The following is a 17824-nucleotide window of genomic DNA, read 5'->3' on the forward strand; positions in this document are numbered from 1 at the left end:
GTTTTCTGTTTGTATAGCACCTACCACAATGGGGTGCTGGTCCATAAGTAAGGTTCCAGGTGCTATGCTAACACAAATAATATTTTAAGAGACATTAGCAGAGGATATTTGATTATTCAGATGGTGGGACAGAGCGGGGAGCCCTGAAGTCTTCAGTGTACCTCTCCCCCTGCTTGTGAAAATTCTGTGCAAGTTAGACAGGTTCATTAATTAACAAAAACAGTAAAATAAGTATGTACAATTTAATTTAGAAAAACATGCAAGATATTATTGTGGTCAGTAGACTTTTAGGGCTTGAATGAAGACACACCGAGTTAATTAAGCAACAGGAAGCTATTAGCACATTTCTCAGTGTGCTGTTCACTTTTTGCTGTGTACTGTAACTATATCGATTATTTCATAATATACTTAATCAAATGCAATTAAGAGCCATACCATTGTAATAATATTACAATTCAGTAAATATTTAAAGAGAAATTTAAAAATGGTCTACTGAATTCTGAAAACTCATTTAAGCACCTGAAACTGAAGCCGAAAACAAATCTAAATTTTCCTCTCATTTTCTTTCTGACAAGTACCAAATATTGAAACTTCATGTGAAATGGATTTAATCAGTTTGAGAAATGGAATAAAACTTTATAAAATTAAAGGTTACTCCAGAAGTGAAAGAGTAGCAGACACACTGTCTGAGAAAAAAGATACACTGTCACTGCTCCAAGGAAGTGGGACTCATTGATTTAAACTGAGATAATGACCAAATAAATAAAAATAAGTGGAAGTGTGCCTGTGTGTGTGTAGCTGGAATGAATTAAAGACTGGATCAAGGCTCTTCTGATGCAAGATAGCACGATGGAAGAATTCACCAGTACCACTAGTCTGTACATAAATAGGTTCTTAGATACATTGATCAGCTGCAGAAAAGAAGGCTAATAATTTCATACACTGTTTCCTAATTATATACAAGACAAAGGAAACAATTACACCATGGCCTTGCACAGTGGTGAGCACTTACTTGAGAGCACCTTACCTCTATGGAAATGTACAGAAAAAAGAGTTACTTAAATGATCAAGACTACACTTAACTGAGAGGGAGTTGAAGATACTCAGCACCTTTCTGGATTGAGTCTTCAGACTCAAAAATTTGAAGAGGAGGAATTTATTTGTGCTCACCATGTGGACTTGCATTACACTGCAAAAGTACCTAGAAAGGACTGCATTGATTTAGAAGAGAGCAAAAGGAAAATGTGGACTCCTGGAAATTAAACTAAGATGACAAAAGTTTAGGTTAAACTGATGCAAGGACAACTCTCTCCCTCCATCAGAGCATGAGCCGTGTTTGGAATTTTTTGCCTCTGGAGGTAGAAGAATCCAATGTGACAAGATTCAAGAAAGACGTGTTGAATATTACATGGACATCACCAACACAATAGGGTGTAAACAGGGTTAGATGACATGGTATGGGAATTTTTGCTCACATGCACATGGTTAAACTAATCCTCAGACATGGGGGTCAAGAAGGATTCCCTTCCCCCAGGGCACATTGGAAGGGGTCTGGGATGGTTTTTACTATGTTGGAATATTGTCAGCTATGGCATGGTGAACAATAAATTCTATGCGAGAGCAGCAGAATAGCACTACTTACTATGGCAGCATGCATTAATGTTGAGACCAATACACACTTCTTGGTTACAATACTGTTTAGTCATCACTTTTTTTCGCTGGGTTTCCCAGAGAATCTATGCACATCACTGAGAATATTTTAAAGGATAAAACAATTAAAAAACCCTGAAAAGTCAAGCATACACACAAATCTTCAGGAATAATGGATATACAACCCTATGTACTGAGATAACACACACACTTTTCAAATGTTACCTTTTTGTTGGTGTAAGAGCCAGTTTCATGTAGAACTGCAACTCTAAAGGGAGGCCACCAACTATGGAATTCTTTCACCCACTGATGCATCACTGTGGCTGGACACACAATCACCGTTGGGCCCAAACCTTTAAACCTAAAATAAAACATTCAGGAAGAAAACATTAATGTGAAATAAATACGCTATATTAAATGACCCATTAAAATAACCAACAGACACTCAATAGTTCAAGCAGAATACGCGAGCTAGGACATTGATTGGCATTTTTTTTTTAAAGCATCTGATGAAAGGGGTAAAGGGTACAGTTACAACAGTTGAACAGTTAATGGATGCATTTATCAATATAAATACAGAAATAGAAAAGCTCCAAACAAATAGTAAAAGGGCACTGTGGTAACACAAATCAGATTTAGGATGCACAAAGTCTCTTTAAAAGAACCGAAATTATCAACTGCCAACAGCTTTGTTACTTGCATGCTGGCTAAAAACAAATGGGGGCTTACATTCTCTCAAGTATCTTATTATACATAATGTGGGTGAGGTAAGGTCTTTTATTGCACCAACTTCTGTTAGTGAAAGAGACAACCTTTCAAGCTCCAGGGAACTCTTCTTCAGGTCTGGGAAGGTAAACAGTGTCACTGCTAAATACAAGGTGGAACAGATAAGGAGTTAACACATGTTGCAAGACACCATTCAAGACGAAGTGGTCAGTCATAGGGCAAAGGAGGGTTAGAGGGTTACAGATTGGTGTAATGAGACATAAAAAGTATCTCTATTGCATACATGATTTTTAGTGTCTAGCACAGTTATGAATTTAAGCTCCCAGGCTCGTCTTTTAAGGTGTTATGCAGGTTTCCTTTCAGAAAAAGGACTGAGAGGTCAGATATGAAAGTGATCTTTTTGTGAAAAAACTGTTTGCCCACATCATTATACACTAACATTTTGCATTACGTTGGTAATACAGAATATACAGCTTTAAAACCAAAAATACCCAGCGTTCTGACTATTTTTGGGCTCTGTCTTGTATCCTTATTATTAAAGACACACAATTAGAGCACATTTCATATTCAAGCTCTTTATAAGCTACTACTTCAACACCCTATGAGGCAATATCAAACACCATTTTTAGAAGTGGGGATACTGAGGCAGACAGGCAAAACAATCTGCTGAAATCTACAGAGGAAGTCAGTGTCAGAGCTGGGATTAAAACTTCCCTGGCTCTCAATTCTTTTGTTCACATCTAACCCCCTTCTCTCTCTCTCTCTCTGAGGAAGAGCATACTGTTAGGAACAAACTCCAAGAAGCTATAGTTGAATTCATAGCTATCCTGCTCTTCAGAAGGAAAATACTTTCTCTCTCTTTTTTTTTTTAAATGAGACACACACAACAGGGTTAGTCCAGGTAGAAACACTGATAGACTATCACAGAGAAGATGCAACAGGAGGAAAAATCTCAACACAAAATGATACTGTTTTACTGTTCAAATATTCTCTACCTTGAAACATCAACATGAATAAATAAGTCATCTTTACCACAATCACATACGTCTGTGTTTTCAAGTCTTGCAAAACTGTGGTGGAAAATCATGTGCATTTCAAGAGGTATTATCTGTGAGAGACTAAAGACAAGTCACTAAACACCTCTAGATTACTGGTAAGTGGCCAGGAAGGAAACAAACTAGAACAGCCACAAAGGATAACAGCATTTCAGAGACTGGGGACATTTTATGAAGGATTCCGGTTATTTAACGTATCGGTTTCCAGAATGACAAGAGATCCTCCCCATTGTAAAGATGGGGAATGGCAGCACAGAGAGATTAAATTACTTGCCCAAGGTCACACAGGAAGTTTGTAGCAGAGTTGAGACTTGAACCCAGGCCTCCCACATCTTAATCTACTGCCCTAACCACTGGACCATCCTTCTTCAGACTGTAAACTTTTCAGGCAGGGACCATGGCCTTTTCTTTTTCTTTTTTTTTTTTTGCTTAAATCTGAAAAGCTCCATGCCAAGTTAACAAAGCGACAGGCTATTCAAATGTTTACTCATAAACAGCAGAACAACACAGGCTCCTCATTATAAACAACCAGTCTCAACTAGTTTAGAATAATCCCTAATTAGTATAATTCTCTGACATTTCTATCACTCTCGTAATCCCTGTCGGATACTGCTAATCCTTTGTCCCCTGTACACTTGTACTTCAGCAGTTTCTTTAAAACCACATGGGGTAAGTGTTTAGCCAGCCAGCGTGGACAGGCCCAAATAGCATGTTTGACAACTGAAACAGACAGCTCGACTTGTGCAGCTGAAGTAGTATTTAAAATGGATTCAGAAAACAAGGTACAGCACTTGGGTAGCATTGGCATAAATCCTCTCTGCCAGTGCTACACACTCAAAACTCCAAACCAAAAATCTCCCCAGCGGTGTAAAGTTTGCCACTTTTGGTTTGCAGGGGGGTTGATCAGTTTTGTAATCTGTTCCACTTCACAGGTGTTTGTGACCCACCCACCCTTCCCTGGAAGTTCATTTCAAAGTAACACACTGGTGGAAAAGCTTCTGATCAAAAACATGTAAAACAATGAGTTGAAACTGTGAATCCCTCCCTAGAACTCAGGGGGTTCATTTAAAAAAAAAAAAAAAAAAATCAGTTCAGGTTTGTTCACCGGGTTCACAAACCTGGGCAAAGTTTGGAGGTCTGATATAACCCAAACCCAAGCAAGTTTCACCCAATTTCAAGAGCGTTTAAACACAGTTTAAAAACAAAAAGAGCTAAAACTATGGAAACAAACTGAATCAGAACTCACAAAGAGCTTCCAATGAAGAGAGAGGGAGAGAAGCGCAACCTGGCTCGTTCTTTGGCTCTCAAAAGGCCAACATCAAGAGATACGATGTTTTTGTGGGCACTTTCATTCACAATTGATTTAGTTCTTGGGTTAACATACCACACATTCATAGATATTAAGGTCAGAAGGGACCATTATGATCATCTAGTTCGACCTCCTGCACAACGCAGGCCACAGAATCTCACCCACCCACTCCTGCGAAAAACCTCTCACCTATGTCTGAGCTATTGAAGTCCTCAAATCGTGGTTTAAAGACTTCAAGGAGCAGAGAATCCTCCAGCAAGTGACCCGTGCCCCATGCTACAGAGGAAGGCGAAAAACCTCCAGGGCCTTTTCCAATCTGCCCTGGAGGAAAATTCCTTCCCAACACCAAATATGGCGATCAGCTAAACCCTGAGCATATGGGCAAGATTCACTAGCCAGATACCCAGGAAAGAATTTTCTGTAGTAACTCAGATCCCACCCCATCTAGCATCCCAACACAGGCCATTGGACCTATTTACTGTGAATAGTTAAAGATCAATTAAGTGCCAAAAGCATGTTATACCATACTCCTCCATAAACTTCTTTTATTGAAGCCTTTTCCCCATAATACGATATTAATGAGAGATCTGAGCAATAATCCAATATACCATACTCTTTCATTATGGATCACAGGATATGAATATTGATGGTTAACTGATTTGAGTCTGCTGCTTATTATTAGCACTGGCTGCAGCACTCAAAGGATTCCTACTGAAGACAGGCAGGTTTTCATGTCTAGCCCCAAATTTCAGGGCTGGCTTTTTGTTTCCCTAGGCTCAATGTGGCATTCTGTTTTGTAAACTTCTAACAGAAATTAGACTGCTCATCAATGATCTAATGAAATCCTACCATCTTCTGATTTGTTCAACTGCAACATAAAAAGCGAGACTTGTAATACAAGCCAAAGTAGTTATCAGATACCTAGTTAATATAAAACTACTGAAAATCTTCAGTGCTGTTAGGACACTACAGACAGTATTGAGAAGGAACTTTGCCTTTAAATATTCATATTCAGTGGATTATCACTCTCAAAATTACCACAGCAGCTAGTTTCTCATGCTTGGTTTCAATTGAGATGAATTGTTTCGGAGGTTTAGAGAAAATCCATTCTAGCTACCTGAGGAGGTCAGAGAGAAAAAAAGGAAAAATATTGACCTGTAAATCTCAGAGGGTTTTAATTATAATAGATTTCTAACTCTTGAATCCACCTCCCAGTGAATTACCAGACTTGCAAAGTTACTCATTTTCTTCAGAGTGGTAGCCATGTTAGTCTGTATCACCAAAACCAACAAGGAGTCCTTGTGGCACCTTAGAGACAAAAAAATTTATTTGGGCATAAGCCCACGAAAACTTATGCCCAAATAAATTTGTTAATCTCTAAGGTGCTACAAGGACTCCTCGTTGTTTACACTTTCTTCACTGGCAGGCAGTGGGTGCTCCAGCTGAAAGGGTACAGCAGGCCCTCCTGCCTCTAAGGTTGTCTAGACTTTGAGCTGGAGGTGTAATTCCCATGTCAAGGGAATACAATAGTGTAACCATGGCACTGTAAACCGCTATGATTCTTGAGTAAATACCTGTCTAACACATACTTGGATGGCCAACCCCTCCTGACACCAGAGCCACACTCTATTTTTAACACACTAGCTCAATCAAAACTAGTGAGAATATGTATTCTCGAGCTGGGAATTACATCTCCTCAAACTGTAGACACAGCCTCAGAGAGAAAGTGAAATGCATCAAAATGATATTCAAGACCCATGTGATTAATATAATTATGCCTTAGCAGGCCTGCCGAGGAAAAGCAACAAAAAATGCAGCCAGCCAACTAGCTGACCATTTGGACATGCTTCTCTTGGAGACAGTTTGACTTAATGCATCTGACTGAAGTGAGAGAAAAATCTGGAGGATGTTCTAAGGACCTCAGTACACTCCAGATGAAGGACAAGGGTCCTTTTAACAAAGCATTTGTGAAGTTTTGCCAAAATCTGCACAGAAAACAGAGCAGGAATGTATCTACCTGCAGCAAATGAAACAGCAGCCAAATATACTCTGATGGATAGGATCTGTAACCAAGAGTGAGAAGGGCAAAGAAGGTTGGTAAGCAGTTGTTTGGGAGATAAATAAAATGATCCACAACTAGGTCTTTTCACTGCAGTTCACAAACCTTTTCCAGTTGAAATTATATGTCAAAAGATGCCTTCTGGGAAGCTAGAATCACTTGGACACCTGCTCAGAAACAGCAACCTCTTCAATGTCTACCCTATCAGGAGCCATGCTTATAATATTCTAGGGTATTATGCAGAGAAGGAACATGTTTGTCTGCTCATGCATGCCGAGGTCCTCATTTTGATGCGATCAGCAACTGCCAAGTAAGAACTAATTCTGTGTCAGTCAATCACTACTAGGCCAGAAGAAGTAGGGAGGCAGAGGGACGGTATGGCTTATGCGACGGTCCAAGTACACAGACAAAGGAAGACATTTATGGCCACTATGGTTTGAGTCTCTGAGTCTGATTTCTTATGTAGTAAATTAGCAGATGTGCCAAAGATACTTTCCCAGCCTTTTATCCAGGACCACTCATGATGGTGTATTAGGGTAAGCTCAGTCTGTCTGCAAAATAGTTTTGCCCATCCTTATCAAATAAGTGACATGCAGAAGTATCTTTTAGGGACAGTTTCCAATTCCACCCTGCAGGGCTTTCCAACAAAGGAAGTGAGACGCCCTTCTCCCCTATCGTATTCTCATCAGCGTTCAGTCAATCTGGATCAGATGCACCTCTTGAGATACTAAGGGGTAAAATCCTGGTCCCATTGATGTCAATGGCAAAACTCCCACTGATTTCAATGGGGCCAAGATTTCACTGTAGATCTTCAAAACCCCAAACATCACAAACAGCACAAAATGCTACACTCATCTCCAGGCCATTTATATGAAGTGTGGATTCCTGAAGAGACTTATGCCAGCATTGTCAACCCTTGGTGTCTATAGTTAGGCTCCTGAATCTTTACTTTGTGGAAGCTGGGGTTGCTCTGCACCTCTGAAAATGAGGAAACTTCTATTTAGGGCATAACCTAAGACACCCAATTTGGAAAATTTGGCTTCTAGTGCCCTCATTGCAATGTCCCTCTCTGTGGACTTCCCATCCCATGACTGGAATCAGATATCTGAAAGTACTTTCTACATTGTAAATGCTCTATAGACTTCCCCCAAATAGTGCATCTCAGAGGGAGCTTGTCACCTGGATATGGTGAATCTGTCTTGCTTGTTGCCATGGGGCCTCAAGGGTTTATAGAGGCGACTCATGTAGGGGCCACATTTACCAGGAACATTGGTCCAGCCATTACTGTCTTTATTGAAACCTGATCTCTCTGTCAAATCCGTCATGCCAAGTACATACTTCATACTTACAGGATAGGGGACTCTATTCTGGGCCACAGCGACTCTGAAAAAGATTTGTGGGTGATGATGGATAATCAGCTGAACATGAGCTTCCAGTGCAATGCTGTGGCCAGATGGGCTAATAAAATCCTTGGATGAATAAACAGTGGAATCCTGAGGAGTAGAGAGGGTATTTTACCTCTGTATTTGACACTGGTGTGACCACTGCTGGTATACTGTCTCCAGTTCTGGCGTCCACAATTCAAGAAGGATGCTGATAAATTGGAGAGGGTTCAGAGAAAAGCCACAAGAATGATTTAAATATTAGAAAACACACCTGATAGTGACAAACTCAAGGAGTTCTAACTATGTAGCTTAACAAAGAGAAAGTTAAGGGTTGACTTGATCATTGTCTATAAGTACCTACCATGGGGAACAAAATTTGATAATGGGCTCTTCAACTGATCAGAGAACGGTATAACACCATTCAATGGCTGAAAGTTGAAGCCAGACACATTCAGACTGGAAATTAAATGCAAATTTTTAAACAGTGAGACTAATTAACCATTGGTACAATTTATCAAGTGTCATGGTGGATTCGCCATCATTAGCAATTTTAAAAATCAAGACTGGATGTTTCTCTATAGATCTGCTCTAGGAATTATTTTGGGGATGTTCTATTGCCTGTGTTACAGAGGAGGTCAGACTAGATCATCACAGTGATCCCTCCTGGCCTTGGAATCGATTACTCTAACAAGGGGGAAGGAAAACTTGCTTATGTTTCCCAGATCTAACCTTCACCTTGTCCTCATTCAAAGTTCTCCTCAAAACTCATTTTTGCAAAGCCTATCAACTCCAGTTCCCGCAATGAAATGAAACAGACGTAATTACCTTTTTAATAAAAGGACATCACTAACAAGTAACCCATACTGTCATGGTACCTTTTATATCTTGCTCTTCTTGAGAAAGGCAGTATCTCCCCCCGACTTCTGTCACCATTCCCACACTCTCTATAGCTTCAGCCAACTAATAATGTCAACTAAGCTTCAGTGTGTACTTTGTCTTTTTATTTTCCTGTGACACACTATGCTCACTAATGACTGTAATATGAAATAAGAAGAAAGTAGGACAAGCAAGGCTGCTACTTGACTACACTCGTACTCCCCGAGTTGTTAACCCTACTGCAGCTGAACTACTATTAGCAACTGTTTAAAACATTTTGAAAAATTACTGTGGGCTACAAAGTTTAAGTAATTACTCAAGGAGAGACCGTGAGTAAGTGGCATGGCTGGGATTAGAATTTGAGGCACGGGGCTGTGTGTGTAGCAGGGTGTTTCCTGACGCCTAGTAGCATGCTTTGCTAGTAAACCCATGCAGATATTTCAGTAATTATGCTACTACGGTATTTTCAGATCTACCACTGCCGCCAACTACCAAGGCCAAAGAGAAAATTCTGGTCAGATCATCTCTACAACATCTGAAATGTGATAGCACCTTGAGCACTCCAAGTATTAGCTGAAGATATCAGTATTTCCTGCTCAGCAAAAGCAAACCGTCTTCAAAAAGAAATTGGGGCATGAACTAGACAGCACTAAAGACAATTAGGTAAACATACTTTTGTTGATATGATATTAGAAAATTGCCACCTGTACTGAAACAGAAGCACTCCTATCTCAACAGAATTTAACATGTTCACTGATATTGTCTGGAAGGGCACAGGAAAATAAACTACAGGGCTCTGCCAATTGTATAACCTGATGGCAAAGTTCCTCTCTCTGGGGCAGGTCTCTCTCAATCTCTCCTCTTGAAGCTGTTCAACTCTGTATAAAATACTTGAGTAGCCACTAGGGGGTGGGGGCAAAGAGGAAGGGAGGGGAGAGAGAGAAAAAGTGACTATAGCCTGGTGGCTAGAATGCTCACCTAGTAGAATAGCTTCAATGGGAGAGACTGAGAAGATGTCTGCCCAGATCACTCTACAGCCCAGAGATTAGGGTACTCTGCTGTGAGGTAGGAGACCCAAGCTCAAATCCTTGTTCCACATCAGGCAGATGGGGAATTTGAACCAGAGTCTCCCATATCTCAAGTGAGTGCTCTAAACACTGGGCTAAAAGTTATAAAGGAAGGCACGGACACCACCATCATCATCTCCTCCCGCTTTGTGAATCTAGACTTTTTAAAAGGCCAGAAACAAAGTGGTTCAGGTCAAATGACATGCTTCGTTTAACTTAAAATTGACTTTTGATTCTCTGAAATTTACCACAATTTTTGGCTTCAGTTCTGGTTGTAGGGAATTTTTTGGAAATCCCAGTGAACCAAAAAAATCAGTTATTTTCCCACCTCAAGGCTGGGGAAGGAAGCAATGTCCTTTATACTTGTGTCCTCTTCCCAGCTAGTAAAGCTACTTGGGGGTAAAATCGTTCTAGAAAGATGCTATATTTTGTAAGTCATTTTAACAGCATTTATGTCCGTGCTAAGTATTCATTATGCAAAGATTTAATTCAGTTTGAAAATCGCTTTTCATTACCTATTTTCTACTCTTCGTAAATCTATTTAGTAATTTGAGATCCTAAGTTAGAAGGTGCTATAGAACTACAAAGTATTAGTACTATCATGCATGCACTTGGTATTCCAGGATTTAGAAGAATCTTCTTCTGGTAATCTGTCTCATCCACAGATAAGAATAAATTCCTTCTTTAGGTACTACTCAGCAATACATGGAAGGAGTAATAAGGGGTGTGATATGGAAGTCTGGTCAACCTAAAGAATGGCTTTCAGAAGAAGAAACAGATGTAGATTTATCTGTTCTGGTCTTTAAAAAGATTCTGCAAGGATGTTCCATTACCCACGAGAAGCTCTGACTTTCATCCTGAATATGCTTGTTACTTCCTGTAAAGCATTCACCTGGTGTCTTGCCAGAACAAATATTTTAATGTAAAATTTAATAAATGGAACTAAAGGTATTACATCTAATTTAAAATTCCATATTGTGTAAACTATTGATATTAACGTAATTGAGTTTGTAAACAATCCATTTGTGTAAGCTAACCTTAGACATTGTATTGACCCAAAATATCTAGTGTGGCTCATCTGCAACATGAAGCATCAATGCCTGGAATTCATTAAAAGTGTTACATGTTTAATTTTTCCTGCCCTACAGCTCCATTGTCTCGTAAAAAATTTCCTTTGATGTCCCCCACTAAAAGAATTAAAGGAATAATGTAATTGAAATGTCATTAATAATTCACAGGACCCTCCTCCACCAGCAATACATCTGATGAAATATTAATTGAGCTCCACAGACTGACAGTCTGCAGAGGAGCACTTGCCTGTAATTTGAACCACGAGTCCTGATCTTGCTGTAGCTCAGACCTGCCAAGAAGGCAATTATCTGGATGGTCTTGCCCAATCCCATCTCATCTCCCAGAATTCCTCCTGCCTGCTGGCAGTGCAATTCCCAGAGCCACCTAACACCTGTCTGCTGGTACCTACAACAACAAGGAAAAAACATGGCAAATGTTTGATAATACAGATCATAACAGAAAGTACTCATGAAATAATCATTTGGCAAGGTTCTAATACTAGTTACAGTAACATGCTGCATGTGTGTTTTACATAAGTGCTGTATTTACAAGGTCATGCATTTTTGATGCACTTAGACATTATATGTGACAAATTCATTCTTTATGCAATGCTAAAGCATTTCTAATTAAACTGATAGACATGGTAATTACAGGGTATTTTATTTCATGTATTTTAAAAAATACTCTTAGAAGTAACTTGGGAAGCTGCTCTAACATCCACATTTTTATTATCCTTTCAGAAAGGGGAACTTTAACAGGTAGGGGTCTAGTAAGATACACCATTTAGACTTAATTGGAAGGTTAGGTTTGTAATTGGTGATGCATGGGATTTATGCTTCACTACAAGAGGGGTTAGGTTTGTTAAAGCTTGTTTACTTTATATACAACCAGAAATTAATTTAACAGAATTCAGTCTCTTTAAATAAGGAAAAAGCTGACAGATGTCAAAAATATTTTGGAAGGCAAAGAAACAAAGATCTGTCTCAGAGAGTAGGATGTAGCAATATGTTACTAGAGGATACCAGTGCACTTACAATTCAAAGTGAAAGACTGGAAACAGAATGAACAGTCATGTAGAATACACCCCAATCTAAACACAGATTAACAAAAGAATGTAAAATGAAAAATCAAGAAGGTCGGATTTGGGAGGCCAGATCGAGACTGATTTTAGGACATGCTTTTTTATAATAATATGTAATAGTGCAAGCAGGAATTATACTAATTAAAACAGATGCAATTTAAACTGAAAGGACAAGGTGAAAAAAAATGAAGCAAGATAGACTTAAAAATGTAAGTCATTTAAAGGGAAATACCAAGGCGGTTGAAGCATTTGTGTATCTCCAACATGCATATTGAGTGGAGCAGAGGTTGAGTATAGAGGTGTAGCTACTGACAGAATGGGGACAGTTCATACAGTGTACTCTCTTACACTTTCTTTTGTAATTCGGTTTTCCTTCCTTGAGTGAAGAATATTTAGGAACACTCTGGCCTACTAACACTCATGTCTACAAACTCCTTGTAAACGACTACTATGGTTTTACTGATCATTACACACATTTGGGATGTGTTTCTTAACTTAGGTATTTAGATGGAAAGCTAAATGAGATAAGAATGAAAAAAAGGATTTGAGAAGATCAAAGAATCATCTAACACCACAAATGTTATCACTTGAGGGATCACATTATAGCATGATGCCCCAAATGTATTACAAAAGGATCCCCCTAAACATAACATTTGTAGCGTGAATGGACCCAACATTTTTCAGGAAGGAAAAAGCTAAAAATGAAGAAAGAAAGGTTTGCAGAATTACTAGTTATAACTGGAGTTAGGGACCTCCCCAAAAGCAATAGCAGAGGTATTATGGTCTGACACCTTAATGAGATAACGACAGCCATTTAAGAGTATTGAAATGCAAACACTACCAAGGAATGTCGATTCAAAGAATCAAATACCTTTGCCCCTTTCACTGATTTTAGATCAGAAGTAGTTCTTAACAGCAGTTTTCAATTAAGACCAATTAGCATAACAGCTGTTTCCCAAGCATACCTGGAATGTTACTCATCATTAAGGAGGTAAACTATTAATCTGCATGAAGAAAAGGAGTACTTGTGGCACCTTAGAGACTAACAAATTTATTTGAGCATAAGCTTTCGTGAGCTACAGCTCACTTCATCGGATGCATTCAGTGGAAAATACAGTGGGGAGATTTATATACATAGAGAACATGAAACAATGGGTGTTACCATACACAGTGTAACGAGAGTGATCACTTAAGGTGAGCTATTATCAGCCCGAGAGCCAGAGAGCTGGGGGGAAAAAACCTTTTGTAGTGATGATCAAGGTAGGCCATTTCCAGCAGTTGACAAAAACATCTGAGGAACAGTGGGGGGTGGAGGGGGGGAATAAACATGGGGAAATAGGTTTCAGAGTAACAGCCCTGTTAGTCTGTATTCACAAAAAGAAAAGGAGTACTAACCAATTTATTTGAGCATAAGCTTTCGTGAGCTACAGCTTCGATGAAGTGAGCTGTAGCTCACGACAGCTTATGCTCAAATAAATTGGTTAGTCTTTAAGGTGCCACAAGTACTCCTTTTCTTCATGGGGAAATAGTTTTACTTTGTGTAATGACCCATCCACTCCTAGTCTTTATTCAACTTTATCCCCCTAACCTATCCTTGCAACAAAGCCCGTTGCCAACTGTGTCCACATATCTATTCAGGGGACACCATCATAGGGCCTAATCACATCAGCCACACTATCAGAGGCTCGTTCACCTGCACATCTACCAATGTGATATATGCCATCATGTGCCAGCAATGCCCCTCTGCCATGTACATTGGTCAAACTGGACAATGTCTACGTAAAAGAATAAATGGACACAAATCGGACATCAGGAATTATAACATTCAAAAACCAGTCGGAGAACACTTCAATCTCTCTGGTCACTCGATTATAGACCTAAAAGTTGCAATTCTTCAACAAAAAACCTTCAAAAACAGACTCCAAGGAGAGACTGCTGAATTGGAATTAATTTGCAAACTGGATACAATTAACTTAGGCTTGAATAAAGACTGGGAGTGGATGGGTCATTACACAAAGTAAAACTATTTCCCCATGTTTATTTCCCCCCCTACTGTTCCTCACATGTTCTTGTCAACTGCTGGAAATGGCCCACCTTGATTATCACTACGAAAGGTCTCTCTCCCCCCCTCCCCCCCCCCCCCCCCAGCGCTCTCCTGCTGGTAAAAGCTCACCTTACCTGATCACTCTTGTTACAGTGTGTATGGTAACACCCATTGTTTCATGTTCTCTGTGTATATAAATCTCCCCACTGTATTTTCCACTGAATGCATCCAATGAAGTGAGCTGTAGCTCACGAAAGCTAATGCGCAAATAAATTTGTTACTCTCTAAGGTGCCACAGGCACTCCTTTTCTTTTTGCAGTTTTATGGTGGGTCAGCTCTCCAGCCAGGTTACTTCTTAACTTCAGTCTCCTTCCAGGGTAACAAAGTTCAATGAATGGTTGTCCCTTTCTGGGATCTTCAGCCCCATCTCTAGGCCTGTTTAAATTCGAGCCCCTTTCTCGGGCTTTTAGTACAGAGTATTAACCCCTTCTTGGGGCTTAGGCCACTTCCACAGTGGCTAGTGGGGGGACCTAGGCCTGCCCTACTACCCTGGGTCCCAGCCGAGGGACTCTATAGACAGCCGCCACATATTGCTTTCATTTACTTGGTTGCTGCTGCTATTCCCTGGGCCGCTTGCCGCTTGGTCCCATCACTTTCATCCTTTACCTTAGGTTACACTCCTTAGGTTCTATTTGTCTTGTTCCCTGCTTGCACAGGGTCTCTCCAAGCCCTCCTTGCCTGGAGAGTTTTTCCAGCTTATCCCTGCTTGAGCAGGTCCTCCCCCAAGCCTCGCTGGCCAGAGACTTTCTCCATTTCCCAGGATTTCGTCCCACTCCTGGTCCCAGCCAAGAACAGATATGCTCAGGCAGCAGGCCCTGCTGCTCCTTTTAATTGAGCTCGCTGTGCTCTAATTGGCTGCTTCCCTGCAGCCTTTCTAGGCATGCCTTGAGGACCCACCTTCACTGCTCCTTTTCAGGGGCTGCGTGTGGTAGGCCCATAAGGCCTCCAGCAGGGGGCCTCAAATGGCCAGTACACTGCATCACATAGCTTACAATTAAGGCTATGAGTCAGTCACGGATTCTGAGATTTTACGAGACCATCGCAACTTCTTCAAAATTCCACTAATTCAGTGCCGGGCGGCAGGGCTCGGGGCTTCAGCCGAAGCCCGAACCCCATCCCCCAGGGCTTCAGCCAGAGCCCCATCACCCATAATATAGCTTCAGAGGGCCCCCTGTGGCATGGGGCCATGGGCAATTGCCCTGCTTGCTACTCCCTAATGCTGGCCATGTGTACATTTCCGTGATTTTGTTTATTGCCTGCATCCTGTCCGAGACTTTTAATAAAAATATCCATGCCAAAATCTTAACCTTTATTAAAATCAATCCTGCTCACCAGTTTTTGTTTTGTTCTTATACTGGCATTCCTGAAACCTGGTTCCATCACTATATTAAGCAGTAGGAACACAGTTGATCTAACTACACTTTCTGAAGAGCAGACAGGAATAGACAGTGAGGAAGCATTATATTGCTTAAACAGTTTAGTGAAAAAAAGTTAAAAGATCTGATATTACTACCAATCGGAACAAATGTGTTTTAGATTCGATTAAACAGTGTCAGAAAGTATCATGTAGAGTTTACGACTGTAGGCTTCCTTAGGTCAATATTCAGCCATCTTTGTACTCAAATTTGGTCAGAACTCAAAGTTTAATGCCTATTGACTGAGAGCCTTCATACATTGGAGACTTGAACATTTAACTTCAAAGTCAGACAAATCATTCAACTCAATTGATCTTTTTAACCACTTAGGAAGTTTTGCCAACTGACTCATGCTTGCAGGGATACCCTTCATTAGTGAGGCTTATATCTCTAAGATTAATTTTTAGCTGCCTGCCTCAGTTGGATCTGGTTTTAGGAGGATTTCTGCATTATCTTTGTATAAACAATTGGAGACGATACATTGGCTGATCAGGGTCTTGTCAAACTGATATTTCTTCAATTACTCTTTCAGAGCTCAGATTTCAGAGTAGCAGCCGCTCTTTAATTCTGAGGAACTGTGGGACAAAAGTAGTAATTTCTTTGAGGTTATAAAACTAACTGTTCCTGATTAAATGAATACCATGCAATGTCTATTACAAAGCATAGCCATCTATAGATCTAATTACTAGGATTTAAGGTTAATCTTTCCAGAGAGGAGATGGTCTTCCTACTGTGCGGACACCACCAGCCACAGCTACACTCAAATCAATATTGCATGAATGTCAGAGGGAAGTTATGTAATGAGCTGACTCATCAGCTGTCTTATTTGCATTGCCTTTTGTAATTGGCTTATTCAGAAGAGCCCATGCTGAATGATTTGTAAGTGTCCCTCAGCATTTACATTCAACATTATGGTATCAAAGAAACGAAAGATGAAATAATTATTTAAAAATCAGACTGGACAAAATGTTCTAACATACAGAGGGTACTATTAATCCTACAGCAGTTCTACACCCCAAGTAGGGTACAGGACTTCAACCTCAACATGTCTGAGCATTTTTTCTCGTCTAAGTTTAAATAGCAAGGTTTAAATAAAACTAACATAAGTTATAAAACAGTTCTCAAGATGAGACTTGCCCACAGTTTTTGCCAAGTATTTAAACTCTCTCTCTTTCCATCACACAAGTGCACATTTTCCTAATTTTTATGCACCACAACTAAAGCAGCTGCAGCCACTGTATGCTAATCTTCAAGTTAAAAACAATAGTTTCCTTCCACTCCATACCCCAGTTAAACATTAGCATTGCCAAGAACAGAGTGTTCTTTACAATGAAAAGCAGTTCTTAAATCTTTCTTTTACCACTAGATTAGCTGATATATAGATATTCTCAATAGTCACTTAATCATTTATTATCCATCTATTTTTTTAATAGAAGCCACAGGGATTACTCATCTGAGTACAGGATAGGGTACTTGGAAATGACAGCTAATAACTATTTATTTGCATGAACAGTCTATACAATATTTTAAAAGTATATGATACCTACTTAAAAAGCTTTCTGAAGAGAAAACCTGGTACTCTGAAACCCTCATCAAATTCAGCGTCACTTTCATCAGAATCTTCTTCTGCCATTCGACGTTCCTCTTTGTCCTTCAATTGTTGTTTATGCCATCTCCTATAAAGACATTAAGATTCGCCATTCAATTACTGTGGTCACAAAATACAATATGAAATTAAGTTGATCTATGCAGCAAGTGGAAAACCCAAGTTAAATTAGAAAATGGAAAAACTTCTTTAGTGTTTCTGCCCCCAAAAGAAAACACAGCTTTTGTATCGTGTCTTTCATACAAACTATACCATGAAATCTCTGAACAGAATTAAATAAAAATCCATCTAAGAGAATGTTGAGATTACATGGTTAAGCGCACAAAAGTTAGGAAATACCAAAAGTTGCACGTGGACATCTTAATTGTCTCCATGTGTACATGCATTTCACTATTGTCTTCAATGTTACTGACGTGTTTA

At 39.8% G+C, this 17824-nt stretch overlaps 1 protein-coding gene across 2 annotated transcripts in view; it reads right to left on the minus strand.

The window, feature by feature from the left end:
• Nucleotides 1–17824, minus strand: part of ERCC6 (ERCC excision repair 6, chromatin remodeling factor) — an 83629-nt gene that overhangs the window by 34480 nt on the left and 31325 nt on the right. For both annotated transcript variants that reach the window (XM_075130737.1, XM_048857140.2), the window contains 3 exons: nt 17346–17474; nt 11445–11603; nt 1876–2011 (listed from right to left, as the gene is read on the minus strand). In XM_075130737.1, coding sequence (XP_074986838.1) covers nt 1876–2011; nt 11445–11603; nt 17346–17474 — 424 coding nt within the window. The remainder of the gene's footprint in view (nt 1–1875; nt 2012–11444; nt 11604–17345; nt 17475–17824) is intronic.

Source organism: Caretta caretta, chromosome 7, assembly GCF_965140235.1.
Source record: "Caretta caretta isolate rCarCar2 chromosome 7, rCarCar1.hap1, whole genome shotgun sequence".
Taxonomy (NCBI): Eukaryota; Metazoa; Chordata; order Testudines; family Cheloniidae; genus Caretta; species Caretta caretta.